This window comes from Telmatherina bonti (genome assembly GCF_933228915.1).
Source record: "Telmatherina bonti genome assembly, chromosome: 15".
Lineage (NCBI taxonomy): Eukaryota > Metazoa > Chordata > Actinopteri > Atheriniformes > Telmatherinidae > Telmatherina > Telmatherina bonti.
In genome coordinates, this window is record NC_136613.1 from 22,092,961 (window position 1) to 22,114,724 (window position 21,764).

A 21,764-nucleotide genomic window follows, 5' to 3' on the forward strand; every position below is an offset into this window, starting at 1 on the left:
TTGGCCAGTGGCTTTTGTAAAAGAACATTCTCATTGCAAGAAAAGCAATCTATCTTTGCTTTATAGCCGGTGTCAAATATCTGCAATGAAACTGCACATACATTAATAAATGTTTATTGTTTTCTCCTATGATATTAAAAACTAATTTCAAATGTCATTGATGCTTTTCAGTACTATTGTTTCAGCTTTACTTGGCTTTTTCACTTAATCTTTCTACCGTATATCCTGATGTGACTCCACTTCTGTGCATTTACAGTGATAGGACCAGTCATCAAACACAAATAGGTTCAATCTTTAACATTGTTTTGTGAAATAAAATAAATATTTGTAAGAGGCAGGTCTCTGTGTGAAAAAAGGGTTTGACAACAGTGACCCCTGGTGGACATTTAATTCATTTTCCTAAAGTTGAGCTGCGATTCTCAGTGCGTCTCCACTTCGTCCACTTCACAGTGTTATTAAACTAGCTGATACAGTGAGACCGGTCACGTTATAAACTATTGGTAATAAGCTAAAAAACTAGAATCATGGCAACGTAGATCAGAGCAACATCCGGCTATGACCTATAAATAGCGGAACAAGTCGTCGCTTAGCAACCGAGGGACCAAACAAGCACTATAGGAGGTCCATATAATTTGCAAAATACCGGCATTTTGCATTGCTGCTCACTCACTAGTCTTCTGTCCCTTTCCTCCCTCTCTCCCCCCCTCTCTCTCTCTCTCTCTCTCTCCTGCTCTTTTTTTAAAAAATACTTTACTGTGCATTTTTTGTACTAAATGGCTGGCAAAAAGAAAGAGGCGAGCCTTCAGGTTAGTCAGACACTGTAATGTGATATATGTGATGTACTGTAACATTTCTCTGCTATTTTCTATGTTTTGAGCTACTTTTCTCAGCTCTAATTATATCTGGCCTTTTCTTCTGTTCAGGTATCTGTTACAAACCAGGAACAATGGGAGGAGATGCTCAACACTAAAGGCTTAACAGGTGAAGTTCAGGGAGTCGTTTTCCCCTTTTTGTTATTTCCATTTTATAAAAATTACAATACAATCAGCTTCAGTACAATCAGCAAAGCATCAGAGCTGCTTTACATATTACTTCAGATAATTCAGAAATACTTGGTGGATTGCATATGGCGTTGTGATTGTTGTATAATGTTGTACTTTGCTGCCCCACTGTGTTCACTGGGATAACAGCAGATTTTATTCTTGCACAAGTATATCGGCCTTTCTGTCTGTCTCTTATTCACACTTGTCTCTTGGTAATACAAAACTTGTTTTGGTCCTTGCAGTTGTAGATGTATACCAACAGTGGTGTGGACCCTGTCGAGCTGTTGTTAGTCTCCTACGTAAAATAAAGAATGAACTGGGTGATGACCTTCTACATTTTGCCACAGTAAGCCCTGAGTGAGATTAAAATGCAAAGAATTTCAAATTAAAGACAAAATTTTAACTTAGGCATGTGTGTTTGTGTGTGATATAGGCTGAGGCAGACAGTATTGATGCTTTGGAGAGATATAGAGGGAAATGTGAACCAACATTCCTCTTCTATGGGGTAAGTGTGTTTGTGTGTGTGTGTGTGTGTGTGTGTGTGTGTGTGTGTGTATGTGTGGTGGTGGTGGTGTGAGGCATTTAGACTTCAAATAAGTCATTAGATATCACATGTTTTTCTAATTGTTATAATTTATTTTATTCTTACTACTGGAGATGTAAAATGTCATTCTATTGTAGCAATCAATACATGCCAAGCTAGTAATACTCTCACCAGTTTCATTCACATTTAAATTTAAATTGTACAAAGATTTAATTTGTAAGCTTAAAAACATTTCTGTTTTTTTTTAAACATGTGCTTTTTTCATGAGCATGTTCCTGACTCAATGGGCTTTTTTCCACCTAGTTTTTTATTGATCATGTTTTTTATTCTGTTGCAAATCAGTGTAATGTGGCTTATTTATTTGTTTAAGATTTTATTGAAAATTAAATGCATAACTAAATTGGGTTAAATGAACAGGGTGGGGACTTGGTGGCTGTGCTGCATGGGGCCAATGCTCCAATGCTTCAGAGGATGATTGTGGAGGAGTTGGCCAAAGAGAAGCTGGTTTTAGAGCAAGGTTGTGAACGCAAAGTGGTAAGCAGTTACAAACATCAACATATACTTTTTGTTGAAACAAAAATGCGACTTGTTAAAAACACAGGTGCTACTATTGACATTAACATTAACAATGATATAGCTTCAATTACAGCTTTGCCATAACAGTGTGACAAGCCAGTGCGCTCAGGATAATTGCGTGACAATCAAGCAGTTACATGCAAATCAGTCATCATTATCTGTACTGTAATGTGCTTCTCGTATGTCAAGACTTCCCCTGAAGAAACGCTTAATAGTAAATTAATTAATTACTAAATCAACAGAAACTAATTAAAGAAACTACTTTAACATTCAGTTAGCTTTTTAGATGTATTTTGTTTAGAATAATCTAATCTTGCTGGTTTAATGAGGGGCTTTTCAAACTGACATTTTAAGCAAAACTAACATTTTCTGTTAAAATGTAATTTTCATTTTTACTACTTGACCTTATCTTGTGCGTTAGACTGTTATTGATGTGTATTGCTGATTAAATAATGAAGCGACATGAAAAGGCTTTTTGTGACATTTTAATGACGAAATAATTAGAGATTGATCAGTAAAACTAGATGTGCCCCTGAATAAAAAGAGTTTTGAACTTTAGCATCAACTATTCTCCTTTCTTTTCTTTATTGGGTCACATCTTAGGTTCATTAAATTCTATAAAGTTTATCAAAATCTTGCTTACAGACAAACTGCTATGTTTATGCACCTCAGACTTGGCTCTCAGCTTTAAACGTCATTTTTTAATCATGTCTGGTTGTGTCTTTCAGGTAAAAGATGATGGTCTGGTGGATAATGACAACAGGGAAGAGGAGGAACCACCTCAGCAATCACATAATGAGGAAAGCATAATTGGTACTATGGGAGCAATATAGTCAATCTTTGATTTATATGGCATAATCAGCAGATTTGTTGTTACCATAGTTGTTTATTCATGAACCTGCTTTTGCATATCATCACCCTATCTCATTTCTTTTGCAGTTCCTGCCAGTAAATCTTACACAGTTGCCATCATTAAACCAGATGCTGTTGCTCACGGCAAGGCAAATGAGATCATAATGAAGGTACGCAAAGACTAACACTGTTCACTTTCAGAGAAGAACCCTTTCATTCATTGTGTTGATATTACTTGCCCGGCAAGGTTCAAGATGCTGGGTTTGCAATCCTGGCACACGAACAGCGGACACTGACTGAGACTGAGGTTCGGGATTTTTACCAACACAAAGCAGCAGAGGTATGGCATAGAGAATAAAATCAGGCACATCATACAAAAAGAAAGAAACACACATATAGAACAGGAAATGTGAATGTAATACCTGTGCTTTTAAAATGCAGTTGTACAGATCAAATTAACATGATAATGGTGCAACAAATGTTTGTCAAACTGACATATTAATATATTAAAAGATGTTGCAGAGCAAAAATTCTACATTTCTGCTAAAATAAAAATAGTCGTGTAAACAGCTTCCTTTCTTTGTTTTTTTTTTGTTTTTTTAACTTGTTGTCCTTTTAGTTAATATACAAAAATCCTCGAGGTCACAGGTAAAGTTGGCGGTAAATTCTAAAAATATGCTTCGCTCTTATTTTTCTTGTTTTGTAAAGTTAAGTCACCTGTAAGGATTTATTGAATTATCTAAATTTTACTATTTTTTGAGAAAGGTTTTTAGATTCGATATGCTCAGGGCATTAATATATGTGTTTGCTCTTGTCTTCTTGCATGTGATGGTGGTTTCCAGACCTACTTTGAAGACTTGGTGCAGTTTATGTCTAGTGGTCCCTCCCACATTCTGGTACTTTCTCACTTAGAGGGCTCAGCCAGTGTTATACCAGCATGGCGTGAGTTCATTGGCCCAGCAGACACAGAGGAAGCCAGGCAAAAAAAGCCAGAAAGGTTAGTTATTAGATGCTATACACATCTATGGAAAAAAGCTACATGAACACCAACTAAAAAATATAACATGATTGCTGTGTTTATCTAAAAGAAAGCCTTTATTTAAAATGCAGACTTTGGTGTATGCACTGCTGTTTGCTACACTGGTAAACAGTCTTTAAGGGTCTGGAACAGGGAATGAACAGCATATTCTCGCCTGCTTGGTCAGACACACCCAAGCATTATGCTTCTCTTTGGTTGAGCACCAGCCGAGCAACCATCTGGTCCTCTCTTCTTCCTCCCCCCTGGCTTCCTGCAGCTTGCGGGCACTATACGGCACAGAGACACTGTTCAACGCAGTGCACGGTAGTGAGGACAGCGACCAGGCCAGTAGGGAGCTTGCCTTCTTCTTCCCCAACTTTAGGACGGCATCAGTAATGGAACAGGATGGGGAGGAAGAGCATGTGGAGAGGACACTGGCTCTTATCCGGCCTGACGTTGCCAGGGAGAACAGAGGTGGGGCTCAAGCCAAAAGCACAAGCGCAAATGCACACGTGTGCAAGTACAGATACACTTAATCTCCTGTCCTTTTTAATATAATAGGTCTTTGACTTGATTCGTACTTCAAAACAAGGTTTGAGTGACTGCATTCTGTATTTTATAAGGCGGACATGGTGTACAAAATTTCTGAAATATAGCAGATATAGTGCCCTAACCAGGAAAATTACAACATAATTATTTATTCAGTATCTTTTATCTTGCAGATGAGATATTGACCCAGATCCAGAAGTCAGGCTTCACAGTTGCCCTGCAAAGAGAGGTGATGTTGTCAGAGGAGCAGGTCAGACAGTTTTATTTCCAACATGTTGATAAAGACTACTTTCCTTCTTTGCTGAGAAGCATGACAAGGTAACTTTGACCTGCTCTGTAATTAATCTATGGATCATAGTGCCCATGCAGACATCTATTGAACATGTCTGTAATTACAGTGGACCAGTGGTAGCTTTGGCTCTTGCCAGAACAGGGGCTGTCCATCACTGGAAGAACATTCTTGGTCCTCCTGACATTGATAAAGCCAAAGAGACTCCTGATTGGTGAGCGATGAGTTCTTCTCATTTAGCAGCTGAAAGTACAGCTCAGGCTCTCTGGTATAATTAAAAGAAGAAAGATTGTGGACTTTTCACTGCTAATCTTTGTGGCAGCTTGTTAAATAGTTCTTTTCTTTAGAGCTTTCTTTCACCTTTGACAATTTTTTATAAAAGAGGAAAGATTGACCTTTTCACAGTCTGGGTTTTTTTTAATCCATCTCCACCTGCATTGTAGCATGTTCACTGTCAGTAGTTTTCAGATGCCATATGAAAAGGAAAGAAATAGAAGTGGAAATTACCAGCTGGCAGCACGACAATCAAGATCCCTGAAAATGCACCCTTTCATTTTAAAATATTCTGGAAACCATCAAATAATTACTGCTAAATACAAAGGGGACCAAACAGTTTAATCACTCTTGTAATGCAGGCATCTGATTGCCTCTTACTTAGTCTAAGGGCGCAGTTTGCTGTGGAGAAGGAGCCCATCAACCAGCTGCATGGCAGTGCAAGCCCTGAAGATGCAGAAAGAGAGATCAATTTCTTCTTCCCTAAGCAACGCACACTGGCAGTAATCAAACCTGATGTAATGGAGGAACACAAAGGTGTGTTCTCGTCTTTTAGAACAAATAAACCTTTACATTTATTTTGCTTGTATTTACTTGCATTTTTTATTTAGTCATTTTCATTCAGTGTTTATCCTTTCGACTTTAATAGAGACGATTTTGGAGGAGATCCGTGGCAGAGGTTTTTCTGTAACACAGCTGAAGGAGACGGTGCTGTCAAGGGAAATGGCTGAGGAGTTTTACAAGGAGCACAGAGAGAAGCCTTTCTTCCCCCAGCTGGTGGAATTCATGTGTCGGTTAGTGTGTCCCCACATTTATCCACGAGAGCAGGGCAAACTGACAGCAGACCTGCCCCTATTCAGCTGCAAGTTTTATCTGCAGTTCAGTCATTTTTTTTAAGCTTAGACCTAAAGGCTGCCTAAAGCTAGTGGTCTTGAAGTCTATCTCAGTTTCATTCTTTGTTCAAGCACACATCTCGATTGTAGTTATCTTCCGCTCCGATTAGCCCCTTCACTCGGCTGTTATACAACCATTGGACACAGCGTAGAGAAACATGGGTGCAACTGGGCACATCAGCCTGGAATTATACATTAATATAAGCTCAGTTTTAGCCGAGATTGTGGTTTTGTGTTTTGACCACCTAAGAGTTACAGCTTTGTTCACAGTAAGCAAAATGGCTTGTTTAAAAAAATGTTAGGTTCATTGCTATGATTAATTGATCACTTCTCAAATGTATGTCGCTTTGGATAGAACATCCCCCACCACCACATACATACATATCCCACTTAATATGATTATTTAACTGAGCATAGCATTGAATAACTCAACCACAAGGAATTGTGGGACAGCCTTAAGGTCTCATTTTTTATGAAGGAAGGCAAAGTGTTTATTTTGCTAAAGAAAAAAATGGCATCCATGCTCATTTCCCCATTTAGAGAACATGTAATGCTCTATATTACGGCTACCACTGTTATATATTTCCATTTCATTATATTGTCATTTGCACACACATCCCATTATATATTTCAGGGGGCCTTGTATGATGCTCATTCTGACCAAGGAAAATGCAGTGGAGGAGTGGAGGGCCATGATGGGCCCTACAGACCCAGAAAAAGCTAAAGAAATAGCCCCAAAGTCTTTGAGGGCCCGGTTTGCTGCTGACATCCTCCATAACTCAGTTCATGGTTCCTCCAGTGAACAGCATGCAGAGGAGAAGATCTGTTTTATCTTTGGTGACATTAGTACAGACACAGAGATCACCAATGATGGAGAGACTGACAAAACCATTTCAGGTAATTTTGCAATGCGTTTGACTGTCATTGTCTGCCAGCAATAATTTATGTCTGATATATGTTTTGCAAGCTTGGTTTTAAATTAAATTTGTATTTATTTTAGCAACCGTGCAAGACAGTTCTGCAGATCAAAACACTGAAATATCAAGACTTTCCACTTTGGAAATATCTAAAAATTTTCATCAACATGAAGGTACGACTGAGTGAGAGGGAGATTTTAAACAAACATTAATTCATTTTCTGCACAGCCTAGCCCAGTCCTATCCCAGTATTCATCAGACGAGACGCAGGTAACAGCCTGGACAAGTCACCAGTCCATTTCAAGCAAACAAACAAAAAAAAAGGAATTGATAGAACCGCAAAAATGACTGAAAGATAATCTCAAACTCCAAGTATACTTCAAATTCCCTTCAGACATTGATCGTACTATTAAGCGGTTGCATGCTGCTAAGCTGTCCAGCGATACCCAAATAAACTTCAGGAAAGAGTCATTATATTATAATAATACCTTTACTGCATTGTCAACAAAAACTTTTCAAATTTTTCAAAGTTTTCAAATGATTAATTAAATGCAGCTGACTGATGAAGTTAAAAATAACATTTCGGCCATAGTTATCAGTGGTATTTAGTTAGGTGAAAGAATGCAGGAATTGATTAAAAGAATGATTATCTGATTGTTAGGCTCAGTTATTGACTGATTATGTTTTGGAATTCGATTTGAGGTAAAAGAATAATTTCAGTTTATTACAAGCAAATTCTGCAAGCAAGCATTATACTATAAAAAATCTGAAATATAAAAGAGTAAAGGTTTTACAGCATAATGATTTCAAACACTTCAGCTGTTTGTTTAATTAATGCAAACTGTGAGTAAACATGAAAGGCAGTGAACGCAGAAAAGCTCAAAGAAACTCATGCACAAAAATGGGTCAAAATCCCCTCAAATAACGGAAATATTCAACTGGATACTAAAAGCTCCATGTAAAGATAAGGTCTGGTCCTTGTCAAAGGGTGTGTTAATATATGCATTGTTTTTCTTTTTTAATATTTACAGATGATTATACAATTAAAATACTTACTTAAAATATCATATATACACATACATACACATATACACTCTTATTTTACTTTTCAATCAAGTTCCAACTTTTGTGTACCTGTGAATGACATCTGTCATGTACTGGTAATCTAAACAAATTAGATCAGCATGAAAGGGCAACGCAGCAGAAAATAATGGCACAGAGTAGCTTTCACAGGCTTCAAGTACAGGGGGGAAAAAAACTAAAATCAGGAGGAAAATTGCAGCATACATGTGTTGACTCTTTGTTGACTTAAAACAGGATTCATTCATAAACTATTTATAAATCCTTTTTTTTCTCGTTTACTGGGCCACGACTATACATATGAGATCACAGCAACATTCAAAGGAGCTAACTTTATTTTCCTTTGCTTTACAGACAGTCCACTGACAGGAAGAGGTGATGATACACATCACTAACTGAATCAGAAGGCTTGGCATGTAAATAAGTAGCATCAGGGAAAAAACAGAACATCTCATTATGTGAATCATGTAATAAATAAACATTTGACGTTTATGCCTTTTGTGGATGGTTATGAAAGGTAATGCATTGATGAAGTACTAGTATAAAGATACTAATACAGTTGGTTTGAGATCTGCCTATACATTCGAAAGCAGCTGTGAGCTAAACAACTAAAATCAGATTCACATAATCACTAAAAAGCTCAGATTAGTAGTTCAGATGCATCTGATGACTCCTGAGAACACTTTGTCAGTGTCTCTGTACAGTTAATTTATTACTAAAATCATGACAATACGACTAAGGCCAAGCTTCAGTATTCCTTCCTCCAGCTTAATGTTTACGTTTTATAAGTTTAGTAGTCATTTAGCCATTCAGCTTGGGCATTGGCAGCCGTCACAGCCACCCTAACGCAAAAAAAAAAAACAAAAAAAAAAACAAAAAAAAAAAACCTATAGGAAACTGATGGGAATTTTTTTAAGGTTTCACTGGTTTTTTTTAATGGTGGCAGGATAAAATGGTTTAATAATGTGTCATAAATACTCCAAGTTGTGTTAAATGACATACCAGCAGCTGGTAAAAAAAAAAACAAAAAAAAAAAACCACATTCTCAGTTGTGAACCAAGATATCCGATACTGGTCTCAGTTTTCTTCAGTCTCAAAACTGATGGAAACTGAATGCAAATTTGATCTTTTCAGTCACCATGATTCCCACAAGCTTATTGAAAGAACTATATAGTCCTTTCAACATTGATTACTTAATGTCCAATTGTGATATAACAATTCTTAATCATCACTGAGATTATTTCTTTTATTAGCAATAAAAAAAATTACATACGCACACACACACCTATACACACACACACACACACACACACACTATATATATATATATATATATATATATATATATATATATATATATATATATATATATATATATATATATATATATATATATATATATATATATATATATATATATACACATACACATATACACACATATGTGAATATAACTGAAGTATATGTTAATTCAAATCAGGGATGATATACTGAAAACTAGAAATCAAATTCTAATACAATGAAGAAAAAAAAAAAAAAAAAAACTGTCTCATATAATTTCTTAATGTATCTTTAAGTCATCTGCTGAAATAGTCTTTCATGGTTTTTTTGCTGCAGCTTTGGCTGATGGTGTTGTTAGTATTGTGCTGAGCAGGAACATTTCCAGGTGGGGTGTCCTCCCAGTCCTCCACAGCCTCCATTAAGACGTCTTCATCTATGTCGTCATCTGCAGAGAAAGATCTCTGAAACATCTCCATGATGCTTTTCTGGTTGGGATCCTGGAAAAATCCAAATAATCAGATTCAAGACAGACAGTAAACTCATGTAAATCTGTTTCACATATGCACAATTACACAAGGAGAATATACCTTTGAGTGGAAGCTCGCATTCACTGCATTATCTGAGAGGTTTGACTCAGACAGGCCCACTTTCTCCAGGACATTCATTTTTGCCTGGATCATTGGCCTGGAAAATTACACAAATACATTTTTACAGTATGGCAGTTGTATTTAATGTTTCTCACAATACAAATATGTGTCAGCCCACATTAACTCGCCCCCTTACTGATTCGGTTTTGGTTCAGTGACAGAAAATAGACTAAAGCTGAATAATTTGAGAAGAAACTGTCTGAATACATATAATGATCCCCGTAGTTCAGTTATGCATTACTTCCACCTTAATAACACATACCATAGATGATCATCAGCAGTTCCTTTGGCTACCAGGTAGTGAATGTTCACATTACTGGTTTGTCCAATGCGATGAACCCTATCCTCTGCCTGAATGAGAACCTAGAGAAGAAAAAGAGAACAGCTTTTCCACTGTAATTAAGCATTTCTTGTCATTCTGACACGCTGACCCCCTGAAGCTCTAGAGAACTTGAGAAAATGTATCAATGAAATGAAAAGCCATTATTTAAGCCTAAAACTCCCATGGTAACCAGTTGATGTGAACGTTCAATTTCTTTGTTGAAGTGAAACTGTGGTAAAATGAACAGTGCATTGATAAAAAGGTTCTTAATTTCTTCATTAATAATTTTTTTCTGGATTAGTTTCATTTTACGCCACAGTTTTAGAAAGCTGTTTTAGCTGTCACAGTTAACTGCAGGCTTATATAAGGTGTGGAAGGGGAAGAGCTCCTCTGTTCAAGTCAATTCAGTTTTATTTGTGTTGCGCCGCTTCACAACAATGTTATCTCTCGCCCTTTAGGTCGGTCAGCCCACATAAATTAGTTTTCTCTGAGGAATTTCTCCCCTGAATCATTTGTTCCATTGAAGTGTGATGTAATTCACACTTAGACAATACTTTATTTTCTCCGACATATTGCTTTTGGATACTTTAAAAAAAGAGACATTCACTTTTCCCCCCCATTCTGATAATATGATAAAAAAGGACATATAATTCACATAAAAAAAGTAAGTGTATCCTAACAATCCTTCCACGCAGAATTTAAGGTGCCAATGATTTTTTTTTTTGTTTGTTTTGTTTTAAGTGTGTGATGTGGCAAGCTCTAAAGAGCTTTAAGGCCTTCAGAAAAGAAAAAATGCAGATGCAATAAGACTGGCAATGAATAGAAAAACAACATTTAAAAACTAGAAAAGCACTAGGAGAGTGTAGACCCCTGCCAAGCTGCTAATTTCCACCTCTATTGTGAAGAATCCTTTTTATCCTTTTTTTGTCCACAATTCCTTCCAAATCGCTCCAAAAATTTTAAAGGAATTTAATAAATAATCACATGAATCCACATAGGTGTCGAAAAAAGCTGCAGGCAATAACATAACTTCCTTTGTGGAAGTAATAAATGCCAAATAATAAAATTATGGATTAGATTTAAGGCACTTAATGCAGTTTTTGTAAATCTATTATTCATTCATTCTCCATTCCACTTGGTGAGGGTAAGCTACATATGTAAGCCACAGCTGCCATGGAGCAGACTGATGGAAACCTGACAGCTAATCCACACCAAAGGCGACTCCGCCTCCGTGACTGATCATTCCTATACTTTCACACGCTAGTGATGTCAACACTGGAGGCAAGTTTGTGTAGAGTGTTTTGCCCAAGGACACAGTGAAATATCAACAGGAACGAAGCAGGATTGGAATCGCAAACCTTCCAGTTATTGGACGACCAGCTCCACTGCCATTGCTACCCCCAAATCTATTCCCAAATGAGGACAAATTTAAACGACTGCAACTTTATCCAGGACATGCCACTCCAGCAAATTCAGCCTTCAGGCTGGACCACTGATGCACAAGTCTCCAAGTACCACAGCACCTGCAAGTAACTCTACTGTTAGTGTTGCAGTGGAAACTTTTTAAATTAGAAAAACACTGCACGCAAGCAACCTGCATTGGATGTGTACCAGGAAAAATCCTCTGCTGTCCAAATGCTGGCCAGGAAACAAATATACTAGTGGGCAAAATACAGAAGAGAACTTCTTTCTGGAAAAGGAAGCAACGCAATTCTCTAGGGCTGATGAAAGTAATTTTATGTCCTCTGGAAGGCTCTTATATTTCCTGCGTTTTTCAAATAACAGATGGAAAAAGCTAATATTTCATGTAGTCACATTCAAATATGCCACTTTTATTTGTAAGGACTGTTTCAAAAAGCCTGTTTTTTTCATGTTTAAGTATTCATTTAATATCTAAGTGAAAAAAAAAGTGAGTTGCATTATGAGTAAATATGTGGATGTAAAATCAAATGAGAGCTTCAAGAAGTTAAAACATGACTGGAACAAAAAAACAGTCTAAAAACCACAAAAAAACTGTATTCTTCTGAATATCTCAGAATGTAATCAGAATATATATCACTTTCCATGACTTACCCCAGGGTTCCAGAAAAGCTCAGCAAAGATGACCAGGTCTGCAGCGTGCAGGGTGACACCCATATTAGCTGCAGTAATGGACAGTACAGCCACACAGCTCTGGGTGGAGAACTGAAACTTCTCACACAGCTGCTGTCGCTCTGCTGACGGAGTTGCCCCATCAATACGGATAAAGCTGACATTCTGTTGGAAGATATGGTGGCAATTTCTGTCTTAAATCGACATCTGTAAAACAATTCTCTAGGTTTTAAAGTACTTTAAATCAATACAGTAATGAAACATTATGGAACTTATAGGAACAATCTGATCTCCTGTTATTGGTTGAAAAAGAAAAAACTTTTCTGTCTCAGTTTTATCCACAGCACTTACAGTCTCATATATTTAAGCAAAGAATTCTGAACAACTTACCTTTTTGACCAGTTCAGTGGTGATATGATCCAGGACTAACTTATGATGGGCAAACACAAGAAACTTCTCTCTCCCGCACTCCAGCATGTCTGTGATGTACTCCCTGACGGCAGCAGAGGAACATATAATACTGTTTCACAGGAAGATGCTGACTTATTCATTGTTAATGTCAAATCTTTAGGTTTTCACAAATCAGCCTCAATGACAACATTTTGGGAAGTTAAATTGCTTCATTTTCCATTTCAATCTTGGCACCCATCAAACCTAAACTGATCAGACTCAATGATTCCCACTATTAGAGGGTCTTTACTTACATAATGGCTTGTAGTTTGGCTTCAGCTGTGTGGTTATAAAAGATGAGAAGGGCTTCTTTCTCCTCCATTTTCTGAAAAGGAGATAAGGAACAGCATGAGATAAGAACTGATGGCATATTCTGTTTGATGATTTGATAGGATCGCCATTACTCTGATGAGCAGTGCGATAATGCACAATCATCCTCAGCAACTCATTCCCATCAGAGTCAAATAAGGCTGGACTGGAGTATTAGCAGCTGTATAAAGCCAACCTCATGTTGAGAGAACAAACCCCAGAAATCTGATTTCCTTCAGCAAAACAAAATAAGATCCGTTCTGCTTTTTAGTTACAGAGCTTTGATCATGAACAGAACATGCTGTTGTATTTCAGATCCAGACCATTAAGCCTGGAAATATTTATACATCAATGTTTTTGCAATGCTTGCTTGTTTGTTTAGCCTGTTACAAAACCATATTCAAGTTGTTACATAATAAACATGAGCTTAAAATACAGGCTGACAGCTTTAATTTGATGTTACCCACGTCTTAATAGGAAGAGGGCTTTACAGCTTCTAAATAGATTGAACCCAATGCTGCCATCATCATTTTGGCAGGTTAAAAGTGGTTATTGATTCAAATTGTGTCATTTGCATGCTGTTGCTCCGAAACCACAGGATGTGATCACAGAAGCTCTTGATGCAATGGAAACGGGCCATTCTCAAGCAGCAAACACTAAACAAATCCATCAGAATGATAGCAGGGGCATTATCATTGGGACATATAGTTTGGTCTCTGGAAGAGAAGGGCAGACTGGTGAGCTTGGGAGCATTAAAAAGGCCAGGACACTTGGAGAAAATGACAAAGGTTGTTTTCATGTAAGAAAAACACTCTTCATAGTATCCAGCCAAGTGAAAAACGCCCCAGAAAGTAAACGTCTCATTGTCTTAAGAGGAGACTAGATGACAACAAACAAGGTTCACCATGTGGTGCAAAGCACAAAGTATAGAAAAACAGCATTCTTTGGACAGAATCATCTAAACTCTGATGGTACATACATGCGTGAGTTCAAATGGCACTGCCCAAAGAATTTAAAAGCATACAGAACGTCCCGTTTCATTTTTCTTTTAAATCACCAGTGCTGACGCCAGCTAAAAATGACTAGGATCTGATTTGTGGTAGCATGTAAATGGTGCCAGCCCACCATCTGCTCAGATTCGGCCAAACGTAGCAAAGTCATCAACATGCTGTGAAAGTAATCAGAGTAATCCGAAGGAAAGGAGGAGGAATATTCTGCAGCTGGCTGAATTTATCGCTTGATCTTAACCTGATCAGGAAGCATTTTATTGACCGAATAGAAAAGATAAAGCAAAAGAGCCACAAATGACAACAGCTATAGATAAGGACTATGAAAGCATCTCTAAAGGGAGAAATCTGTTCTGTGGAACCCCACGTCAATACATATTAGCCGTAAGAAACAGAATAAAGACCAAAGTTGGCCAAGAATATCTAGGGAAACAATGCAGAACTGGTTATGTAATTCAACCTTGCAGTGTTATTACCATTTATAGATACTGTTTATCATCATTATGTTGTTTCTGGTTTAATCATTAAGAAATATCAATCCATAATATCCATAATTTCACATTCAGTCAACTACCTAAACCTTGGTATATTAATACAAATAGCAAATAAACTGTATGGTTAGATTTATTTGTCTATTTTTGTTTAACTAAATCTGCCATCTTTGACATTTAATTTTTATTTAAATGAAAACAAATAAGTTTTTGGTATTTTCAGCTTTTTTTTTTATATCAGAAAAATTAAATACTTTTTTTGCTCTTTTTTCCATATTTCAGAGCAAATGCTACAGGTTTCTATAATTAATGTAATTCCTGCTCAACCGGTAATAAACTGGCTGAATCTTTAGGTTATTTTACTTCTTGTAATTGCACTTAATCCTATTAAACCATATCTGATACATGCAGTTTAGTTACATTTTAGATACATTTTACATAGCTTTATGGTTGAAACTTTGCTCAGAATCCTGTTGAACATGGTCTGATACTTGACTTTTGCTCCCACATGGATACCAGGAAGCAGAATATCACACTACATATCACATGGTAATAAATAGTAAAATGTTAAATATAGATAGTTTTTTTTCTAATTCAATTAAAGGGCCAAATAAAAACTTCAAATGAAAAAAAAATTCTACTCTTCACCCCAGTTTTTTGGGTTTGGCTTTAGAGTATTAAAGGATGTTGTGAGAAATATGGAAGCTCTTGCAAAAAAGAAATGAAGAGATTAAAAAAGAAAATGTAGAATTTCCTTTTTTACATTAAATTGCAAAGTCATACAGGAGTTTTTTTTATATATATATATATATATTCCAAGGGAAATGAAAATGTCAGAGGAAGAAGGCTACAGCTATGATAACATTCATGACTTACACTGCGATGATTCTTGGTCAGCTCCTTTGCTGCAGCTGACAGAGCAGCTTTCATGCGTGCATTGATTCCATCTATGGTCAAAGTTACCACCTTGCGTTGTTTAGCAGGAAGCTGTGAAAGGACGTCGGATTTGAGGCGGCGTAGCATCAAACATTCCTCCAACAACAGCTTTAACTCTCCAAGATTTGATGAGCCTGAGTAGTCCCAGCCCCAGGTTTTCTGTAGGAGGAGGCAGGTGATCATTGGATGGAGATAGAGATGAAATAAAACACATATCGATCCTTCATTTTTTTTCCACTAACTAGAGGAAGATTGCTGCCTGAGCTTCGTCAACATAAAACGAGTAATAATAACATTTAGCAAATGTCCTTACAGAAATAGGTTTTTCTTTATGTTGGACAAATCATAGACATGTGGAGAAAAAGGTTATCTTCCATTTTCCTAGTTGGTAAGCTTCCAACGTGAATGGCAGACTTAAAAACAAAAAAAAGCCACACCAGCACTTTTCTAAAAACTTTAGAGATCTTCAACTAAATGCAACTGAATGAGCTGCACAAATAGGCAGAGTGCTCTTAAAAAACAAAAACAGTGTGTGCAGCACTTTTACTCACAGAAGAGCAATAAAAAAGATATAACACCTAGCAAATAATAAATCATATACTATACACATCCTTTATAGTGCTCACATTTAACCTACATAAGTGTAGCCTGCACCTGTTTGACCTTCCCACTCTAATGCACATACCGGACACTGACATCAAGGACCCTAAACTATCCAGAGTGATGAAATCACATAGACTGTCATTCATTCCAGGTGATTTACACACTTAGAACTCTTCCTGATCTCCAAGATGTCATCGAATCACACGTTATTACAATTCAATGTGATGAAGCATCATATTGGTTAATGGAAAGATTAAAGAGAAAAATACATCTCTGGCATCACAGTAGCGAATCCCAAACTCATGGAAACGAGGAAAGAGTGTAGGATTAACAGCCAGAATCTGGGTGTAGAGTTCACAGGGTCTGGACATTGCAGGGGTCCCAGAAAGTAGAATCACCCTCTTTGCTGCCTATAGACACACACAAAAACAGCTGAATATGTGGCTGTTTTTATTTATCACAGTGACAAAAGAAAAATTATACATATTTATTATTCCCAATCCTTAACACATTCCTTATCACCTTCAGTAGAGGCAACGCTGCTTTACAACGAGCTGTCTTCATGTTCTTGAGAAAGTGAGACTCATCCTGGACAGAATGAAAATTCATTTAGAAAACAGCAAATTGGGATAAATACAAATCAAAAGATATAAAAAAAAAGTTAGGAACCAAAGCCTAACTGCAAATTTTGATAATAGCTTACCATAATGAGAACATTAAATGAGTTTCCTGCGGTCTGCTTATCCATCCTGCTCAGCAGGTCATAGCTGATGATGTTGACCAAACCAGATCGCAGATTGTCTTTGGCCTTTACCACCACATTGATGCTGTCAGGACTCAGGGAGGGAAGCCAGCGTCTGAAGGCCTACAGGCACATAAGATAATGAACTAGTGAAACAATACACTTCGGAAAGTGTGTTGGCCTTGATGTAATTTCTTCCCACTACAAGAAATATTTAACAGCAGATTTTGTGACTTACAGCTGGTCTGCTGTTACTAATCATTGTCAGTTCAACTGTGGTCTAAATGTTCCTGAAAACTCACGCACCTATCACTTGTGCATCTGCTTTAAAGCTAATAAATGATAGCTCTCATGCTTCATCACGGATTTCTCCTGGAGCACAAGACCACCAGTAGATTTCAGAGTCAAGTCTGTTATAGCATAATCCTGGAAATACATTCTTGGATTTCAGCTCCTTATCAGGGAACAGTGTATAATCCTCAGTGTTTATTTAGATACCAGACCACCTTGGTAGTGGAAACAAGGCAAAGTGATAGTTCTTAAATAAAAAATAAAATTGCAACATATATGTCCAACAATATTGCTGCAAAATTAAGCAAGGAAGAAACACAGGAAAACCATAAGACACAGGTGGATATACGAGATAAAGTTTGACATTAGAAACCACAAACACTTGGGCACTGTGCTGCTTCCAGTTCATAATATCTGCAACTTCAGATAAAGATGTGGAAACACCATAAGCCAAATGCAGTTAATAGATATTTATAAACTGGTTGCCAGTATGCTTTGGAGTGTTCGTTATCTAAGCGACATGGAAATGTTACCTTATGCAATAAAAAAAAAATTTAAAAAAAGATCAGAATATGGTCCCATTTCCCTAAAGGGGACATTAATGAAACCTTCTAAGTACGGAGTTAATATCTAAATGTTTTTACCTCAGCCCAGGTGAACCGTACAGAGGACGGAGCCACCACTAATAATGGCCACTCATTCCTGTAGTACGCTGCTATACAGATGGCTTGCACAGTCTTCCCCAGACCCATGTCGTCAGCGAGGAGGATGCGGCCCCTTTTAGACACCGCAAAACTGGAAGCAAGGAGAAAAAAATCCATAAAGAATTCTTTTCATTTACGGCTTTATATTCCAGAAGTGGCACACAAATGCTTCCGTAATGAGAAAAGCTTTCTGAAAACAAATATCCTAAGATTATTACAAACAACATTCTGTCATCTGGTATTGAGTTATTGGCCACATTGTGAAGAAAGAGTGCTACCGGCTGCCTAGAGACACCTACTTGACTCCCTCTCTCTGGAAGGGCATGAGGCTGGAGGTGAGTGTGGGGTCGATGCTGGAAAGGTCTGCTTCGGAGACATCTAAAGACCTGGCTTCAGTCCCATCAAACCTGGCAGAGAAAGCCTGGATTACAGCCCTGGGAAGAGGCTCTACCTCCACTGCTGCTATCCCACTAAGCAGATCCACTGAGTATGGAACACAGCACAGTGAGACAAGATGGCAAGTGTAGCAGGGATAAAAAGGAATATTTTTTAAAAAATGGTTTACTGAGTCTCTTGTAATCCTCAAGGGAAAAGCTCCACTTTCTTGTGGTCACATCTGTAATCCAATTACCAAATAACAAGATTATTGTATGAAAGCCATAAAAGCAATTACAAAAACATGACTCAACACGTTTCTGTTACCATAGTTTTTTGTTGGCATCTGCTTAAAGGCTGCAATGACATCAGCATGGTAAAGGATGTCAACCTCAAACTTTGTCCGAGACACGAGGAGGCACTGCCCCTGCAACGTTGCTCCAGGTTTCTGCCAGCCATTACACAGTTTCAGCAGTGCAGACAATGCTGCACCATCACGAGGTTGACTGGTGGCCGCTGTAACATCCACCGCCGCCATTCCATCTAAAGGCTTCAAAGACACCGATGCAATGCCAGCTGCTTCTTCCACTGGAAGATTCCACAAGAGTTTTTACATGCATGGTGTGATTTTATTGTCGATTATTTTAACAGGAAACTGAAGTCAACCATCAATGCTGCAGCTCCACTGAAAACTAAAGCTGTCAAAGTTAAAGCTATGCCACAGTAGAGTCATGAGAATCAAAGAAATGAAGAGAAACTACAGGACAGCAAAAATGAAATGGAGAAATTTTTTCAACAAACAAAAAAAAAAAAAAAAAAAAAACATTAACACAGTATAAATGGCAAACCTCATCATACCAAACAAAAACTGCCCTAAATTCCTTTTATCTTTTTTTTTTTTTATAAATTTGATTCTTTTAAAGAGCAGATTTGACCAAGTCCTCCATCAGACGTAAAATCAATGCGGCTAGATCCAGCCTCTTGTCTCAACAAACTGTTTATTTTAGCATATCCAAGGCATTATTGTTACCCGACACACTGGAGTATCTGTTCTGGTTGATACTAAGGTACTTAGCTGAGTTTTCTCCCAGTTAAAACCAACAACCTGCCTTTTAGATCCCATTTCTACATCACTTTTGAAAAATGATGGTTTCTTTGACCAAAATTTTGGGTTTCACTGCAGGGTGAACACAAATCTCTGGTCCAGTCCAGCAGTACAAACTCTGTAATGCAAACAATTATGCAAAATAAATAGAAAAATAAAATAAGACTCCAGAATATCAAGAGGATTATTATATCTATAATGGTCACCTTGGCAAAGTAAATTTGCTCAGTAGAATACAGATAATCATTCTGCTTGCTTAAATGCTGAACAAGACAAAAAATAAATGTATGGTTTCTTTGATATTTTTAAACATAGTTTTCAAACAGACAGGTGTTTTCCCATCTGATCTGGACAGCTCCTGTGGGGACTCCTTCTGTAGTCCTTGGTGATGCATCTGTGTGGACGGATCCCTATGAAGTTTCCTCATCTCAGTGTCAAACCAGATGTTTAACTTCAAATATTTATCTCCAGTTATTTTTTTATATTGAAGTTTGCGTTACAGAGACAAACTAAAAGTCTGAGTTGAGTTTGTGCAGAGAGGGGTTGGGGTTGCATTTGTGCAATGTGTGGGTGTGATAATGTGTGTGAAAAAGAGAGTATGACCAGGTGTTTTTTCTCGAACTTAAATGTTTTATACTTGTGAGTGAAGGTTGGTGTTATTTTTTTCTTTTTTTAATATAGTCAAAAATGGATTTAATTATGCAAAGCCTTTTGCTTTTATATAAAAAGTGCTTTATAAAGTTTGTTTTGTTTTGAAGACATAAAATAAGGGATTTAAATGAAGTTTGCTTAAATAGAGTGCTTGAGTGAACCCTTGTATCTGGTGGTAATATCTGCATTGTTTTCATACTTAACAGTCTGTAGTCCTCCAGACTGAAGTTCCACATCTTTGTGGCAGGATCTAAGGCAGAGAAAATGGCTTATTATTCTAAACAAGACCAAATATGTTGAGATTAGCACTTACACAACATATTTTTGATGTGTACAGTGTGACAGCTATAACCCAAACTGAATTTATCTCCAAGATTGCACTGGCAGCCACTTACCATAGTTCTTTGAGGGGATGGATTTAAAAACAGCGATCAACCCTGCATGGTAGCCCACTTCCACTCTGAAACGACCCTCTGTGTGAGACACACATTTTCCCCTGACAGAGACTGCAGGCTTTTTTGCAGGTGGTGCATTTGAAGTGCTGGTATTTGAAATAAGCTGCTGTGCGGGAACTTGTGCAGGTTTACTGGCTTGCTTGTAGAAGGAGCTAGTTGCACCTCCAGAGCTGCTGGAGGCGAGTTTAGATTTGGGCTCAGCTGACTTGACACCGACACTTCCACATTGGACAGGGCTGCTAAAATGCAGATTTGTCTGAGGGCGAGGGCCTGTGACTTGTATCTGCAAATACATACAATACAAAGCATTATAACAATGAAAAATACTCCATCCCTGCATGTATGTAAGCACAGATCCTACCTGTCTAGACGAGTCGGAGTTATTCGTAGACTGGTTGTTTTGAACTTTGCTAGGTCGCTGATCCAAAGAAACGCTCTGTTTAGGGACCTGTGCTTGCTCAGAAGAACTATTAAAGCCTGTTAAAGGCTGCTTACTGCTGGTGATAGTCTGTCCAAGTCTTTGGGCTCTTCGCTCTAAAGCCTTGCGTCTGTTCTCCTCAATCTTTCGCTGCTGCTCTGCAGTCAGCTGGTAAGACATGTTGACGGATCCTCTTGCTGAGTAGCAGCTAAAGCCACGTAGGACCGATTCCAATTCACACTATTTATCGCAGTATGGCTTAGCTTGAATATATAGTTATATGTTCACAAGGCATGCATGGAGGCGCATTGTTTCAACGGGCAAGAAGTTATTTGCACTGCTAACTTGCTCGTGCAAAAGATAGCGGCTAATATGGCTAACGTCGTCAATCAAGTTTAGCGACAAAACATCTTCAGCAGTGCTCTTGTATTTAAGCGAGCATTCATTTTAGGCGATGTAGCAGGATCAATCGTGTGATCTGAAGTTGAATTAGTACAAAATGAAAAGCGAAATGTGTCGCCAACATAAACTGTAGCTAACAACTTGCACTCTGCCGCGCAGGAAGTGACGTAAGAAAACAAGCCCACGTGCAACCCGCTCTTTAGCAAGTTGGATAGATAGATAGATAGATAGATAGATAGATAGATAGATAGATAGATAGATAGATAGATAGATAGATAGATAGATAGATAGATAGATAGATAGATAAAACTCTGCATGCCATGTACCACTAGACTGAAGAGGACACAGGACATTGAGAAGTCTACAGTGGCTAGAGAAGGTGCATGCTGTGCAATGAGGTCTATGAGACGGTCCAGCACATGTAAAATACAGGGCATAAGAAGCAGATAG

General features: G+C 37.7%; 2 protein-coding genes across 2 annotated transcripts; one reads left to right on the top strand and one right to left on the bottom strand.

Moving 5' to 3' along the window:
* Nucleotides 1-773: 773 nt before the first annotated feature.
* LOC306766865 (thioredoxin domain-containing protein 6-like) lies at nt 774-6,978 on the top strand (the record flags this gene model as incomplete). Its single annotated transcript, XM_079254717.1, has 15 exons — nt 774-806; nt 924-981; nt 1,286-1,389; nt 1,477-1,548; nt 2,005-2,121; nt 2,892-2,976; nt 3,103-3,185; nt 3,263-3,355; nt 3,858-4,012; nt 4,311-4,507; nt 4,756-4,900; nt 4,981-5,085; nt 5,530-5,681; nt 5,794-5,938; nt 6,672-6,978. The coding sequence occupies 15 exons, from the start codon at nt 774-776 to the stop codon at nt 6,976-6,978; spliced, it is 1,851 nt and encodes a 616-aa protein (XP_079110843.1).
* Nucleotides 6,979-9,611: 2,633 nt separating this feature from the next.
* On the bottom strand, nt 9,612-21,092 carry smarcal1 (SWI/SNF related, matrix associated, actin dependent regulator of chromatin, subfamily a-like 1; the record flags this gene model as incomplete). The annotated part of the gene is made up of 17 exons (XM_079254718.1): nt 9,612-9,812; nt 9,903-9,999; nt 10,225-10,325; nt 12,358-12,540; nt 12,766-12,868; nt 13,080-13,150; nt 15,509-15,727; nt 16,441-16,581; nt 16,694-16,759; nt 16,875-17,036; nt 17,849-17,999; nt 18,208-18,391; nt 18,474-18,524; nt 18,611-18,871; nt 20,239-20,289; nt 20,435-20,777; nt 20,856-21,092. 17 exons carry the CDS (start codon nt 21,090-21,092, stop codon nt 9,612-9,614), a joined length of 2,622 nt encoding a protein of 873 aa, XP_079110844.1.
* Nucleotides 21,093-21,764: the final 672 nt, after the last annotated feature.